At 40.9% G+C, this 17355-nt stretch overlaps 1 protein-coding gene across 1 annotated transcript in view; it reads right to left on the bottom strand.

The window, feature by feature from the left end:
* Positions 1-7563: 7563 nt before the first annotated feature.
* The window catches only part of LOC139468872 (early endosome antigen 1-like), a 75450-nt gene continuing 65658 nt past the window's right edge, over positions 7564-17355 (bottom strand). The window contains exons 36-39 of the mRNA XM_071251040.1: positions 14449-14560; positions 12182-12390; positions 11326-11595; positions 7564-10801 (exon numbers count right to left, since the gene is read on the bottom strand). Coding sequence (XP_071107141.1) covers positions 10504-10801; positions 11326-11595; positions 12182-12390; positions 14449-14560 — 889 coding nt within the window. The 3' untranslated portion in view covers positions 7564-10503. The remainder of the gene's footprint in view (positions 10802-11325; positions 11596-12181; positions 12391-14448; positions 14561-17355) is intronic.

Genomic DNA, 17355 nt, shown 5'->3' on the forward strand with positions numbered 1-17355 from the left:
CGCCGGAATGTCCAGTCCGTCCACGTTGTCCAACCGGTCCCAGAGCACCCACAGTTCCTGTAGAATATGTCACTTAGTTTGTTGTCAAACATCGCGTTCAAGAATTTTGCACTTATATAGTGCTAACCCGTTGAGATACCAAGCCTCAGTTTTAACATGAATACCCCACTCAGACACAGTCCTTATTTTATCCCCTTAATGCAGGCGCCAGGCAGGCTAACAATGAATACCGTCTTTTAACGTCTTTTGGGATTACGCGGCCGGGGATCAAGCCACAGACCTTCCGATCCCAGGGCAGACGTTCTGTCCACGAGATCACTGAGGCGGTCACGGGAGAATCTATAACTACATTAGTTATACCAGGCGTTTTTACATGTCTAGTTTGATTTGTTTGTTGTTTAACGCCGCAATATTCCAGCTATATGACGGCGATCTTTAAATAATCGAGTCTGGGCCAGACAATCCAGGGATTGACATCATGAGCATAGATCCACGCAATTGGCATACGATTTCATGCATGAACCAAGTCAGCGAACCTGACCCCCAGATCCCCTAGTCGCCTCTTACGACAAGCATAGTCGCCTCTTACGGCAAGCATGGGTTGTCTTCACGGGTCTTTTTACATGTCTGACATGTAGGTCTTAATCAGGCGTTGATCCCTGTCACAAACAAAAGCATCTCTGGTAAATCAGTTAAATAATTAGATATACTGTGTTTTACGTCCCAATACAGACATCACATGTACGGGTGTCTAACAATACAAGTGGTTTATAGCATGATGTCCATCATCAATGTACGATGTCAGCGCACGGTGACATTTCGAATAAGTTTAAGCTTATGTTTCAACGATGAGTTTGGCCGATTCTTTTCAGGACACCTCATAGCGTCTTTGTTGTGGGTATGTTTTTTACACGAACTTGATACATATTATAAGCTTCTAAAATATCTTGTTTGTATACAGCCGACCTTTGTGTTGCACTTATGCTGTACATACAATCTCAGTTGTTTAGGAACAATCGTATTTCCATACATGAAAGCATTACCTAATGTTTACATTACAAATTACCTGAAAATGGCCTCAACAATAGGATCCTGCTCAAAGGTCTCAAAGAATCTCCGAATAAAATCAGACTCAGTACTTTCTTTTAGTCTTTCAACTTTATATTGTTTAAGCATCCTGACATTTTCAATCTTAAACTCTTGATATTAGTGAGTGAGTGATTACTGTTTTACGACGCTTTTAGCAGTATTCTATCAATATCATGGCGGGGGGGGGGGGGGGCACTAGAAATGGGCTTCAAACCCGGACCTTCAGTGTGACGAGCGAACGCTTTTACCACCATGCTATCCTATCGCCCTATCTAATATTAACAGCTGAAGCAGTATTCCAATATTTTGAATACCCACGTACCGCTGTCAATAGTGGTCCCCACCTCAACGAAGTTGGTATTGAGGATGTTTCATACTTTAAAGTTATATATTTGAAATCAACTTCATATTTTTAAGGCAAACTTACTTTTTCGATGCTTACATTATCGGATATTATTATTATTGATTTGAACATCTACGTAAAGACCTTTACAACGGCTTCCACCTTAAAGTGAGTGAGTGAGTTGGATTTTACACCGCTTTTAGCAATATTCCAGCAACATCACGGCGGGGAACACCAGAAATGGGCTTCACACATTGTACCCATGACGGGAATCGAACTCATGTCTTCGGCGTGACGAGCGAACGCTTTAACCACTAAAGTACTCACGGAAATGAAAAAAAACCTGTTTTTTCGATCTCAGATTGATAAAAAATGCAGTTAATATACAAAATATATAAATCTTCAAACAAGTCAATTTGTACTAATTGGGCCTTGGCACAAATACAGCGTATCAAAGGTTTTTATTTTTTTTTTACACGTAAAAGTGTGTAAAAATATGAACAAAACAGACTATTGTGAAACTGAGCATAACCAGGTGTTAGTAGATCAAGGTGAATGTCCATGACCTATGACACCTTGACGACAGGTGAAAACAGGTGCTTGAAACCCACGTGCATGTGATTTGTCAGTGGTTAGTGATTTGTGAGTGGCATTGTGGGGTAGTGAATCATCGTCAAAATATCAGAACGTAAAAGTAACATATTCCCTTCTCAAACAACAACTTACATGTTATTATTATTATGTACATAAACATAGCTGCTATATTTATTGTTGTTTTGATAACTTTTTCCCAGGCTAATTTGCATAATGCCTATAGCCTGTTTCTGCCATGTCAATTTGAACTTAGTTTTATTTTTGAATGTTGAAAGTGCCTACAAATTATCTCTTGTAAAGTACATTTTGTATTGAGCACTGAGATAAAACTAGCAAATCCAGACTAGTACTTTTCCAGTTGTTTTGTTATTTCGTATTTACATCTACGTAATGCTTTGTGTCGATTATTAAATCCAGCAAAACAGTTTTTTTTCATTTCCATGAGTACTTTAGGCTACCCCATCACCCCTCCACCTTAAAGAAGAAGGTCATGATAAAGCTCCGATATGTAAGAGTTTCATCTTCAAACTCTTCCCATGATCAACTTCATACTATTCAAGCAAGCTGACATTTTAAATTCTTAAATTATTTTATCTTAATAATGCTGTGTAAAGAATACCCACTTACCAATATCAACAATGGCCTCCACCTTAAAGAAGTAGGTCTTGATGAAGCTCCGACTCCCGTATGTCTGCCCTACAACCAATGGGGCGGGGACATTGTTGACAACAATCGTTCCGCTCTCCTGGTCCGGGATAGTGTAGGAGATTGGGCCAGCGTCCTTGTCGTACATCCATCCCAGGAACTGACCCTTGCTGACCAGAGGAGGCTCGGTCATGTTGACCTAAATGTGACCCTGCTACATTTACAGAATGATGTACGAAAGACCCGGTCCCGGTTCCACCAAGCGATCGTAGAAGTGATCGTACCTCTCATAATCTAACATACAGACCGTCGATGAGCAACGAACGGAAGGGAAGAGGGAAGAGTGGGTGAGCATGGTTGTACGTTACTTTCAGCAATACTGTAGCAATGTGACGGCGGAGGACACATGAGTGAGTGAGTGAGTATGGTTTTACGCCGCTTTTAGCAATATTTCAGCAAGATCCCAGCAGGGGACACGAGAAAATGGGCTTCACACATTGTACCCATGTAGGGAATCGAACCCGGTTTTTCGGCGTGACGAGCCAATGCTTTAACCACTAGGCTTCCCCACCGCCCCTGAAGGACACAAGAAATGGACTTCACACATTGTAGCCATGTTGGGAATCGAACCCGGTCTTAGGCCAGGTACACATGTAGGTTCAACTTTGAACAGTATTTCAGATATGCTTTGTTTTTTGTGTGTTGTTTAACGCCGCGCTCAGCAATATTCCAGCTATATGAAGACGGGCTGTAATTAATCGAGCCTGGGCCAGACAATCCAGTGATAGACATCACGAACATCGATCCACGCAATTGGGATACGATGACAACCAAGTCAGCGGGCCTGACCACCCAGATCTCGTTAGTCGCTTTTTACGAGAAGCAAAGTCGCCTTTTACGGCAATTATGGGTTGCTCAAGATCTGTTCTACCCCGGATCTCGAGGGGTCATGAGGCCTTACATACTTACACAATGCCTGCCCTGCGTCCTTGAGAAGACAACACTCTCCTTGAAGATAAGTCTGTATCCACTTTCGGTCTTCTTGAAGACGAAGAATGTCCCCGTGTAGTCGCTGTCGAAGTTTTTGTGGATGTAGAAGCAGACCTGGAGTAGCCGTCCAGACACCAGGGGAAACGCGTCGTTGATGAACAGCGCGTTGCCCCCCTCATCATAGTACTGTATCCCACGCGTGGAGGCGGAGAAGCCGATTGACGTCGTGTGGGACGAGGCTGGAGGGTTAGCAGACTGGCCGGTGAGAGGTTATGAGCTAGATGTGCACTGATGGGTGTGTACGGAAGTTGCGTGGGCTTGTACACCACTGGATAAAAGGGGTGGGACGTGGTGGTTAGAGGAAGTGAGGAGTGGAGGTTTGTGTTGAATAAGGCTGGGGGTAGAGAGGATGAGAGGTGTCTGTCGGATAAGGCCAAATGTGAAGAGGGGGTAGGGAGGCTGGTGTTGGAAAAGGCTGAGGGTAGAGTGGAAGAGAGGCTTGTGTTGAATAAGGCTGGGGGTAGAGCTGAAGAGAGGTTTGTGTATAATAAGGCTGGGGGTAGCGTGGAAGAGAGGCTTGAGTTGGAAAAGGCTGAGGGTAGCGTGGAAGTAGAGTGGAAGAGAGGCTTGTGTTGAATAAGGCTGGGGGTAGAGCTGAAGAGAGGTTTGTGTATAATAAGGCTGGGGGTAGCGTGGAAGAGAGGCTTGAGTTGGAAAAGGCTGAGGGTAGCGTGGAAGTAGAGTGGAAGAGAGGCTTGTGTTGAATAAGGCTGGGGGTAGAGCGGAAGAGAGGCTTGTGTTGAATAAGGCTGGGGGTAGAGTGGAAGTAGAGTGGAAGAGAGGCTTGAGTTGAATAAGGCTGAGGGTAGCGTGGAAGTAGAGTGGAAGAGAGGCTTGTGTTGAATAAGGCTGGGGGTAGAGTGGAAGAGAGGCTTGTGTTGAATAAGGCTAAGGTGTGTGTCGGATAAGGGTTAGTTGTGGATGGGAAGGGGGGCTTTAGGCTGGAGGTAGAGATATGGGTAATACTTCCGCCCGTATCCCACCACAAAAATATATAAAATTAAGAGGATTGAGCGGCAGTGCATACCTATATGACATTTGGAGGGGGGTACGGACGGAAGTCGTTCCGAGATAGGTGGGCCGAATTCACATCACAAACGTTGGGCGCTCATGATCTCAACGTCGGGGAGGAGGGAGGGGAAGAATCTACGTTCACTGGACAAGAAAACAAAATCGCTCACCCTCTACAGCGTCCATCATGACAACTGCGACTGCCATCGTGGTCACACACGCCGTCATCAGATGTAAACTCGGCGTCATCCTGAATGTCAATATCAACTGTTACACACATTGTCAAGGTAATATACGGGAGAAATTCAGAGTTTGGATGTCCGATGCAAATATCAAAATCCTGTGTTGCGAGGACAACGACCATACTTGACAACTATCGCTGGGCGTTAATTTAAATCACGAACTGTGATAATCAAATGAACAAATCAGTTAGGACTATCTGTAACATATAAAAGTGAAAAAGAATGATATCACCTTTCCTGGGGAACAGACACTACCAACGAGCGTGAAGTCCGTGCACGTCTCGTTTATGACACATCACGTGAGCTCGTGCACGTGCAGGACAGCCTGTTTGGGAAATTGTGAGATCGGTTTCACATCACATTTCCATGGTCTGTTTGACGTTTACATTTTGTATATTTGATTTCAATATTTTCACCCAAATTACGACTTTAACGTATGTTTACTTTACTCGTTAAACACTCAGTTTGCTTCGTTGACGCTCAACAAAAGCTACTGTTTGATTCACCCCCATAAGCACAGCAACATATCAGAGGAAAGTACTCACCTCGGAAAGAGCTTCATATTAATTGCTTCTTGGATGCATTTACACTGGGATAGTTTAAATGGTCGGAGAATTATTCTTCTCGCAATAATTCAATTTGTTGTCATATGTTGAATTATTGTTATATTTGTTTGAGAATAGAAATAGAATAAAAGAATCTTTTTTTAAACGTTGATATCTGAATGTCATCCTTGTGATTCACGTGATCAGTTTCAAGCGTTTTTCCAAACTAAACGACTGTAGCGGTCTTTCTGACATTTATCCGACCTATTAAATTATTTTTTTCATACGTAATTGAATTCGAAAATACTTTGGGATTGATATAACTTGTTGACTGACAAACCTTGTCTTATGTTTACAAGAAAATCTTTACTTAAAAGAGAAATGATGCAAGGTAGATTCGTCCATTTTGTTTTCACTTCGCACAGATAACATGGGGTTAAAATGCATATATATAAACGGTATGCTCTTTTAAATGGCCATTTCGAAGAATTTTTTACATATATGTTTGACATTGCCACGTCAGTCGCATATTTGACAAGAATGTTTGACATGGCCACGTCAGTTGCATATGTGACAAGAATGTTTGACATGGCCACGTCAGTTGCATATGTGACAAGAATGTTTGACATGGCCACGTCAGTTGCATATTTGACAAGAAAGTTTGACATGGCCACGTCAGTTGCATATGTGACAAGAATGTTTGATATGGCCACGTCAGTTGCATATTTGACAAGAATGTTTGACATGGCCATGTCAGCTGCATATTTGACAAGAATATTTGACATGGCCAGAATTAGAATTGGTCTTCAGCAGCCCATACTTGTGTAGGAGGCAATTAATGAGATCTTGTGGTCAGGCATACTGACAAGGTTGATGCATGTAACTGTATCCAAATTGCGTTGATCAATGCTTATGTCAGTCACTGGATTGTCTGGGCAAGACTCGAATATTTACAATCTGCCGTCATATAGCCAACCAAACAAACATGGTCACATCTGTTGCATCTTTGACGTGTTTGATGTAAATGTTTGACATGGTTGCATCTTTGACACCGATGCTTGACATAGTCACTGAGTTGTATTTGACATAAATGTGTGCCATGGTTGCATCTTTGACACCGATGCTTGACATAGTCACTGAGTTGTATTTGACATGGTTGCATCTTTGACACCGATGCTTGACAGTCACAGCAGTTCTATTTGGTATCAATGTTTGACGCCACTCACGTCAATTGCATCTTTGAATGGTCATGTCCTCTATGTATTTCACATGATTATTTACAGTGGTTAAGTCAGTTACTCACTGATAATGAAGTTACAGCCATAAAAAATACATATTTGACATGGGTTGTACAGATGACCATGTGAATTGCAACTACATGAAAGAGAGAAATTTACAGCTAATGGTGATATACACAATACGCAACAACCATCTACACATTCATGACTTTATTCCTGAGAAAGTGAGTAAGTTAGTGTACAGTGTTACATTGAGTATACTTCATACAGCCAACACAGGCTGGTTATGCACGGCAGTAGAAACATGTTACGTTAGACACCATCGCCATCAAACTGCTTGCAAGGTAAGGTGGGAAATGCTAGAACCTGCCTTGCCACTGAGTACAGATCACAGGACGGATAGAACATATCACATATGTCACCACAACAATGTTATAACAGATCACAGATGTTTAGAAACATGGACTTTATATGGGCAAGGGCATGGAGTAATATGTATAGATAAGCTGGATATATACTTGACTTGGTTACACCACACGAACATACACACTGGAGTTAATCTGCCACTAGGTAGTTCCGTTTCCATGTGTCTTGTTAAAATATTAGGCAAGTCTTGTCTAGAATACATATCCTTGTGTGAGTATAGAAATGCAAACTTATTTTTTTCATTTGACAATTTAGTTGCTAAATAAATGAAAAGTCACAAATGAAACATGGCACTAGAAAGTTGTTTTTACAAACAGCTATTTGGTGAAAATAAAAAATAAAATAAAAAAAGTATAAATATATTTTGCAACTCTATTATACTGACATGTTGCCAGTATGAATACATACTGAATATTCAATATAAAAAAACCAAGATGAGACTGAAGAGTTTTAGATAAGTTTATATCAGTCCAGTTTTGCAGTGAACAATGACTTACAAACTGTGTCTGTATCATCCTGTGATGAAATGCTGGATGTGGCAGTCAACTAATGGAGGCATTGTGGGAATTCCATGGAAACATTTATCCGGAAACTGATGACATGACTGTAAATCCACAGTACCAACCTGAGCACTAGTTGGTCAACTGTGAGGGACACATTCCTCATAATATCAGTGGTAATATTTTGATTGTTGTCAAATTCTACTCACTATTCTCTAAACAAATAACAAATACTAAGGAACCAGTTTACACTGTTTGTGTAACAGGAAGCCCATGTGTACATCATTTGCAAAAGCAAAACTTTCTTTCTGCACCACCTCATTGTCAAGGTCTATAACAAGCCAAAACTAACGAAAAATTCTTTTAGCACCAAAAATCGCAACTGGAAAGATGAATTTGACATATGAACTGTTAGGACCACAGTTGAACATTTTGATGTGTGTCAAAGAACTTACAACATTCACAGAAAAGGTACACAATACAAGCATAGAGCTTCTATGTCTACTGGACTAACAACAGATTCCCTGACAGCCTGCACAATATTTGTATGGTGAGAGTGAGATATGGCGCAAAGGATAATTGACATGAGGGACTAGGTCACTGGCCTGCTCTTCTTGTTCATGATCAGATGGTCAGTGTGTGGTCAGGTCTCTTTGACCATCACACTCACCACTGCTGTATCTGGCAGTTCTATCCCTACTATGATATATCCACAACATAACCCTACCTAACAAGCCATGTGGACATCTTATTGCTCTCTGAATCAATACAGTAACTGATACTGCAAGCCTGGACTGGTTATTGCACCATCAACTAATACAACCTGATATAGAAGACACTGAAACATCTACAGACAGCACTTGTCAAAACAGAAATGTGAGCAAAATAATACAAAAACAACATCAACTTGGAATGCACATTCCTGTTCTATATGAGCTGGGAAAACTAACAAGTGAAAAAGATACTGAGCCAACTATTGAAAGTGAGATTAATGTTGGAGGAAAAGTCCAACGTGGTACAGTCCGTTGCCATAATAAATCTGGTCACACCAAAATGCACAGTAAAACAGTGACCAGGCAGAATCAGGGATTTGAATAATTAATCCACAGATCCTGGCATGACTAAGGGATATGACTATTCACAATAAATCGTGATGTCTCAAATGACTGGTTCCACACATTAAGAACCTATTTCATTTAGTTTTCATGCAAAACATTAACACGTTTTTTGTATTTTTGACACTAAAACAAACATGTTACCAACATGCACCAATTAGTTACACAAGAAACAATGCTTTCTTCAGCCTTACACAAGTCCATTCACAGGTCACACGTTCAAGAGTACAGTAAATATATTATACATCTATTATGGCAGATAGCGAGTACTATATAACACATGTGGACACTGACAATACAGTCGGACATGATGTTGATGGAATGATGGAGAGATCACAGCTAGGCATAACACTATAACAATATTAGCATTCTAAAAAATCACATAGCATATGTATAATGGAAATGAATGAATTAATAAATAAATGTATCACAGGTTCTAGGAAAGTACAGCAGCTATTCACCATCATGGAACTAAAAGACGCATCATGAGGCCCTGGTGTGGGTGCCTCTCTGCAGTGTCCCAACAGCATGTCACTAGGCATCAGGAGCATTACCTAAAAAACTACTGAAGGTGCAAGATTTGAGAAAAAGATACTGACCTAAGATCTTAGAGATCAACTATGTTATCAAGTATCAGGCACGTAAAACATTATTTTCAACAGGTAATCCATAATTTTAAAAAGTCTAATGGATTATAGTCATTAAATATTGCCTTGTATTGAATAGTTTTGTGGAACTGCCAATTACAAATGTAATGGTATATTCCTATCGAGCTAAGATAACCATTTATATTGACTTAGTCTGTTTCTGGCAAAAATGGACGGAATTGTGAGGAATGACTAATAAAATACAGTCAAACACTGTTGTGTCGAGGTTTAAGGGACCTATGGAAATACTTCCAGTCATCAGAGGTTCGACTTAACCAAAAATGACGAATAAAAAATATGCAGGGACTAATCTTTTACTTTGAGACAACTGAAAGTTCGGCACATCAACATTGGCACTTCAAAGTTCGACACAATGGTGTTTGACTGTATTCCAATATCGGTGAAACGGATTCATGAAAGGCTTCTGTCTCTGGAATGACTTTCTTTTGTAAATATTTGCAAACCTATTTGGATTTCATCCATACTATCTGAACTTCAACAGAAAAGTCGGCAAAAGCACCATTAACATTTTGACTTCATCTCTGACCTATCACAACACAGAGAAAAATGACTTTTTGAAAATCAACTAACAATGCAACATAAAAGTGAGAACAAATGAACAAATAACATCTTTTCTGGCAAAGACATTCCTTCATAATCTCCATGTTATGAAAAGTATGTAGCTTCACAACAGTAAAATATTTGTATGAATGACATTGAATGTATAAACAAGATACATTTGTTAATGTTATTGGTGTCCCAAGCGTTCATATATTGTGGAAGTTCAAACTTCTGACTCCTGTTCCACAAAGTAATCATGTGCTACGATAACTGAACATACCTCAACATCGGCTAACACTGTCAGCATTAGAAACTACCACTAGTCCTTAAGTCCCAACCAAAATTCACAACAGTTAGGGTATCGATAGGACTAGTAGAAATAACTTCAATTTGGAACTTGTGCCTATTCCTATCATCACTGGGGCAAATGACTAAGTCGCTGGAGGTATGTAGCTCTATGGTTGCTTTGTGGAATGGGATACAGTCATTTGAAATCATCATGGGGATTTCCTGGGTGTGACATTTGCACTTCCCGGAGTTTGCCAGGTCCCGGAGGAGTTGAGGAAAGCTAGGTAGACGGGACCATTGCTGCCACAGGAGATGTCACTCATCTGGGAGGCGGTGTCTGGAGACTGGCTCCGGTCAAGGTCATTAGAGTTGAAGTTGTAGTCTTTTGTTGGATTGATGTTCTTCAGTGTTCCATCAGTATATGCTCCGGAGGACAGTATGGCGTGAGCACGAGTCTGGGAGCGGGATATCAGTTCATTGATCTCTTCACTGCGACTCTTGTACTTCCTGTAATAGAAGGAAGTGCATCAACAAGATGCTGTTTCACTTGTCCACTAATCATGACGAGGACTGGTAGGGGCATTACAAGAACTGCGTATGTACAAAGAACTTGGGTGAAGGTGACCTCACACAGATATAACAGTGATTGCAGTCAAAGGATTTTACAAATGTAATACAGATAGATTACAAGTTCTAAATCTCTGAGCTTCCATTTAATCCATTATAATCCCAGCCCATTTAGTTGTTTTTGGAAATTGGAGACAATCAGCAAAGTTGAATACCAAGCAAATGAACTTGCAGATACTTGTCATTACCAATCTTGAAACTTTTTTCTTTTGTATATTTTTTTTCTACATATAAAAGATATAATTCCGCCCCTCATGTCTTTGATGCCAAGAACAAACTTAATCATTTCTGGCAACTCTAAAATGACATCTGCATGGAGCTTCATTACAAAGTAATCCCACAAGCTGTTGCCTAAATGAGAAACTGGCAAGAGGAGGAGACCGAAACATCATGCAACTACTTACTTTTCCGGGGAGGTACTTTTGCGTCTCATTGAAAACATTTTGTCCCTCAGCCTGCTGTTGTCATCCTCCTGAGACTTGAGTGAGCTCCTTGTGATCTGATGAAGAGCTCGCTCAGTCTTCAGCTCAGACTCCAGGGTGGCGACTTGCTTCTTGAAGCTGTTGGCCAGCTTGATCTCCCGGTCCCGAGCCTCCTTGTCGCTGGATTTCTGGGACTCCATGTGCTGATGCATCTGCTGACTTAGGTCCTGGATCACTCGGTTCATCTCTTGCCTGCACAGGGAACATTTCATAAAGAAGGCATCTATAATATAGCATCAGAACTAGTCTTTCAGGGCCATATTCAACAAAGCGATCTCAGCTACAAGCGTCATTTCAACCATACTTCAATGTATGGAGTTAGAATTATTGTCACTTGGATGGCCATAAAATATCATCGATTCACTAGTTCTAGGGCAATGGCTTTTGAAGAATTATCTGTTAGCACATATTTTCTCACTCAGAAAACAATTTAAAGACTAATTGAATCAGAATTATCAACCTGTTTCTGTAAAGCAGAAATAAAACTTCTGACTCGTCGAGAACGTAGTCTTTTAAGTACTCTGATTTGACACCTCTCTCTTACAAGACCCAAACCCAATCTTTACTGATAACTGATACCTCTCTTTGTCAGGATCTGCAGACACCTTTACTAGATTTGGGCTTCAGCCTAGGGGCTTAAGTTTATGACACCCATACATACATCAATATTATTACCACTATTTGTTCCATGTGAGGACCACAACTACACCACTTAAGCCCATGAGTGACTGCCCTTCCTGTTCTCCCACATCAGCTTTATGAGACTGAAGCCACGTACCACATGCCCTTGTTCTCACTGCTGCCTCCCTCCTCGGCCTTCCTGGCCAGGAATGTGCGGAGTCTCCTGAGCTCCTCCTCCTGCTCGCTGAACCTGCTGTTGAGATCTGACTGCATCTGTTCTTCTATGCGGAGAGAGTCCATGGCCTGCTTCAGATTGGAGGAGTTCTCCCGCACCTGGTCCTCCAGAGACAGGATCTCCTCCTGCAGCTGCAACACACAAGGTGACACATGCTGCATAGATGATATCTATCTGGTATCTCCTCCTGCAGCTGCATCACACAAGCGGGACACACATACTGCATGGATGATATCTATCTTGTATCTCCTCCTGCAGCTGCATCACACAGGGGGACACACATGCTGCATGGATGATATCTATCTGGTATCTCCTTCTGCAGCTGCATCACACAAATGGACACACCTGCTGCATGGATGATATCTATCTGGTATCTCCTACTGCAGCTGCATCACACAAGGGGACACACATGCAGCATGGATGATATCTATCTGGTATCTCCTTCTGCAGCTGCATCACACAAGGGGACACACATGCTGCATAGATGATATCTATCTGGTATCTCCTCCTGCAGCTGCATCACAGAAGGGGACACACATGCAGCATAGATGATATCTATCTGGTATCTCCTCCTGCAGCTGCATCACAGAAGGGGACACACATGCAGCATAGATGATATCTATCTGGTATCTCCTCCTGCAGCTGCATCACACAAAGGGACACACATGCTGCATGGATGATATCTATCTGGTATTTCCTCCTGTAGATACCACGCGCAGGGGGACACACATGCTGCATAGTGGATATCTATCTTGTATCTTCTTCTGCAGCTGCATCACACAGGGGGACACATGCTGCATAGTGGATATCTATCTTGTATCTCCTTCTGCAGCTGCATCACACAGGGGGACACACATGCTGCATAGTGGATATCTATCTTGTATCTCCTTCTGCAGCTGCATCACACAGGGGGACACACATGCAGCATGGATGATATCTATCTGGTATCTCCTTCTGCAGCTGCATCACACAAGGGGACACACATGCTGCATAGATGATATCTATCTGGTATCTCCTCCTGCAGCTGCATCACACAAGGGGACACACATGCAGCATAGATGATATCTATCTGGTATCTCCTCCTGCAGCTGCATCACACAAGGGGACACACATGCTGTTTAGATGATACCTATCTGGTATCTGCTCCTGCAGCTGCATCCCACGAAGGGACACACATGCTGCATAGATGATATCTATCTGGTATCTCCTGTAGATGCCACATGCAGGGGGACACACATGCTGCATAGTGGATATCTATCTTGTATCTCCTCCTGCAGCTGCATCACACAAAGGGACACACATGCTGCATGGATGATATCTATCTGGTATTTCCTCCTGTAGATACCACGCGCAGGGGGACACACATGCTGCATAGTGGATATCTATCTTGTATCTTCTTCTGCAGCTGCATCACACAGGGGGACACATGCTGCATAGTGGATATCTATCTTGTATCTCCTTCTGCAGCTGCATCACACAGGGGGACACACATGCTGCATAGTGGATATCTATCTTGTATCTCCTTCTGCAGCTGCATCACACAGGGGGACACACATGCTGCATAGTGGATATCTATATGGTATCTCTTCCTTCAGATGCATCACACAAGGGGACACACATGCTGCATAGGGGATTTATGTCTAGTATCTCCTCCTGCAGATCCCAAACACAGGGGGACACTCATGCTACACAGAATATATATCCAGTTTCTCACCTTAAAGAACACTGTCTAACAGTAAGGAGACATGGGGTTTTAGCAGGATGTAAAAGACTTAATCTATGCAAAAGAAAACAGATGGGGTCCAAGGTATCACTGATAGCATCTTTTTGGAATATGTTAACCGCACATGGACAAAATCTGATTTTTGTAGAAAACGTATATGAAGAGTATTCTGTTTACTATGAACTAAGCTTGGTATGACAGTGTGCATGTTGTTTCTTATCTTGAATATCACATTCATGCCCATATCATTCCATACTGTTGTAAATAAAAGAGACAAAACCCTTTCTTTACTCATAAGAAATCTCTGCTTAAAGCAGAGTCGATTGTACAACTGGTGCCAAATTCAATCTTACAATATTTTATGCACCAGTATTGCAAATACTATATGAAAAGTACACACAAATATTCTATTAATGAATAATAAAGTAGATGTCTTCAACAGACAAGCCAGCAGTCAGTGACTTACCCGAAGGTTCTCCTTGTTCTTAATGGCGATCTGTTCCCGGGCCTGCTCCAGGTGCACAGACAGCTGCTGGGCCTCCTGGGACAGCTTTGCCTTCTCTGTCTCACTTGTCTCTCTGCAACATTCCACGCAACTTTGCAGGGAGCATTCATTGTGGAGGGAGCCCTTCCATTACCAGGATGTTTTGTTTATTCTAATGAACTAAAGCTAATGGGAAGCTTGCCAATTCAAAGGTATGGATCAAATCATTCATATCATAATGCTCTAAAGACAGGACCACACATAATGAACTATGGACCTAGGACTGTTGTACTGGCTGCAACTGAAGCAAAAGCAGATTGCATCTCAACAGATGCTTGACATTAGTTTTATCCAAGATAAGAGTAGATTTGTGTCCCCAGTTGCCATTACAGTATCATACTTTATGTATAGGATAAAACACGTCTCTTAGGTTTTGGATAAAAATGTAAAACCGCAAGCAAGGGAAAAGCCTTCCAGAGCTCAGGTATTTACATCAACCAAAACCTTGGAGGCTGTCTTATCCAACTTTATGAACCGTCTAAAAGCAAGAAATACCATACAAAATAAGAAAACATCGAGATACCTTATAGTGAAACAATACGGCGTGTCGCGGTATAAAAGGATTTCAACCTGCATCATGGACCAGCTGGAGTCATGACATGTAAAACTGAACAACTTCTCATCACCTGCCCCGGTGGGAAAACAGTTGGTTACGAAGCTTAACACAATGTGAGGTTGCAGGTTCGATTCACATCATGGCATTTTCATGCCAAAAACAATATGACTTGTAACCAAACAAAACTCAATATTGTGTTCGTGTGAAGAGGCCAGTTTGTAAAACATCAGTTGTGAAACCTAGGTATTACAACTGAAATGTAAAACCTCAAAGCAGGTTTCGAAGTGTCGCATTTCGAAACTTAGGTTTGGAAGAGAACCGCTTCAAAACCTTGGTTTGGAATATGCACTGGTTACTAGGTTTACCAAGGTTGACAGGAACCTAAAGCGATATAGGATAACATGGTGATAGGTTTATAATGGAGGAGAAAGGTTAAACAAGCATCAACATCATTACTGCGTTGTTCCTTCATGAAGCACTTCAACTCAAAGAGATTTCCTTTAGTGAGTAGTCTACATCTACCCTTGCATAGCTGCCAACTTTGCCAAATTACAATTAGTATTTTGTTAAGGTCTTCTGGTCTTGACACAAAGTCTGATGATATATATGAATCATATACTGGCCCCTGTTCCACAAAGCAATCATAGAACGAAAGTTAACTCAAATACTTTAACACTGACTAATGACAGTCGTAGCACTGAGGTCGCTTTGTGTAACAGGCCTCAGTACAATACAGCCATGAGATTCCTAAACTCTGATCATTTTATTGCTTAGTTTCTACATTAACTACAGCAACTTCTGATGATCTGAGTGTTACGAATGGACCAGGGGTCCGGAAACGGTCATATGCGCCGGACATGTCCGATTGGGAATCTCAAATGTCCAATTTAAAATACTGCTTACCAGACATTTAAATTTTTCTGTCCGGACATTTTAAAAAACAAACAATGCTACCTTCAGGGTCCAAATAATTGATGAGCGTTATCGTATCCCTTCAACGACTTCAGGTGAATAAACAGGCATAACAAACTTGGTCAATAAAAGTATGAAATTTGATATAAAACATCACTAGACATGATGATTTTACTGTTTAAAATGTATTTCCTTCTCTCAAAGGCATTGTTTTATATGCAGAGATTAAGATTACTGGTGATTCAGTTAAAACGTTCCCAGTGATACCACTTTAAAGAATTTTGATGCAATGGTGGGAAGAAATTGTATCTGAAATTATTATTTTATCAGGAAGAATATATTCCAATATCGTGTTATTTTAGATGCAGCTTCCACCAAATATACTTAAAATTATAAGAACCATAAGCGTAGCACTTTGGTACAGATGGTATGCAGGATATTTTTTGACGTATGAAACGATTTTGACCAGTCACCATAGGGACTTCTCGCACTACATGTATTTCGATTGCGAAAACGTTACATTGACAATTAATAGTCAAACTGCCTCAAATATGACTTTTAGCGAGTCATTGTACTGCATTTATGATATGTGTATCCATTCTCTTGCAACTAAAGTTCGTTCCATGCCGTCAATAGCAGTAATCTGACCGTGGTTGCTGTAAATAACGGTGAGTTGTGCGATCTACCGATCACTTCGCATACGATTTCACTGAAATTATTATCATTATTGAATGAAATATTGAATAATATTAATCAAATATATTGCAAACTCTAGTCCTGATAAACAGTGAACAATTTTTTTTATTACCAGATATTTTATAATGATAGTATTAAATTGCGTTCTTCAGTTTGGATTTGTTGACTTGTATTTCTGGTGTTACATGTACGTGATGTACTCAGCTGATAATGTTTTCTGAGAAGGGGGAAAACATTGTGTCGTTGGAAAACTTGAGTTTACTAAAAATGTCAGTAAATTTTGAGAGCCATGCTTTACCGCGTTATAACCGAAGCGCTCAATAACGAGGGAACACTGTACGTAACAACTTGTTATGTGTGTTAAAAGTCGTATGAAAATACGCTATTTGAAGGAGGCGTGGCCTAAATGCAAATGTCCGATTGGGATTTTAAATTTTCCGGACCCCTGGAATGGACAGATGCAACACTACACAGACTTCATACCAGTTGATAAACAAGACATGTTCATAGCAAATGGTGTAAAGCTGTTTACCGATGTCTATGAAAATGTAGTCCTTGTGATTATTTTCTGCATATATTCTATGAATTAAGGAAGAAATCATGTTTTCGTATTTTAGTTGCAAATCTGTAACAAATCCGAAAAAATATAGGACAGTTGGCAGCTA

Source organism: Haliotis cracherodii, unplaced genomic scaffold (assembly GCF_022045235.1).
Source record: "Haliotis cracherodii isolate W230 unplaced genomic scaffold, xgHalCrac1.p SCAF_1, whole genome shotgun sequence".
Taxonomy (NCBI): Eukaryota; Metazoa; Mollusca; class Gastropoda; order Lepetellida; family Haliotidae; genus Haliotis; species Haliotis cracherodii.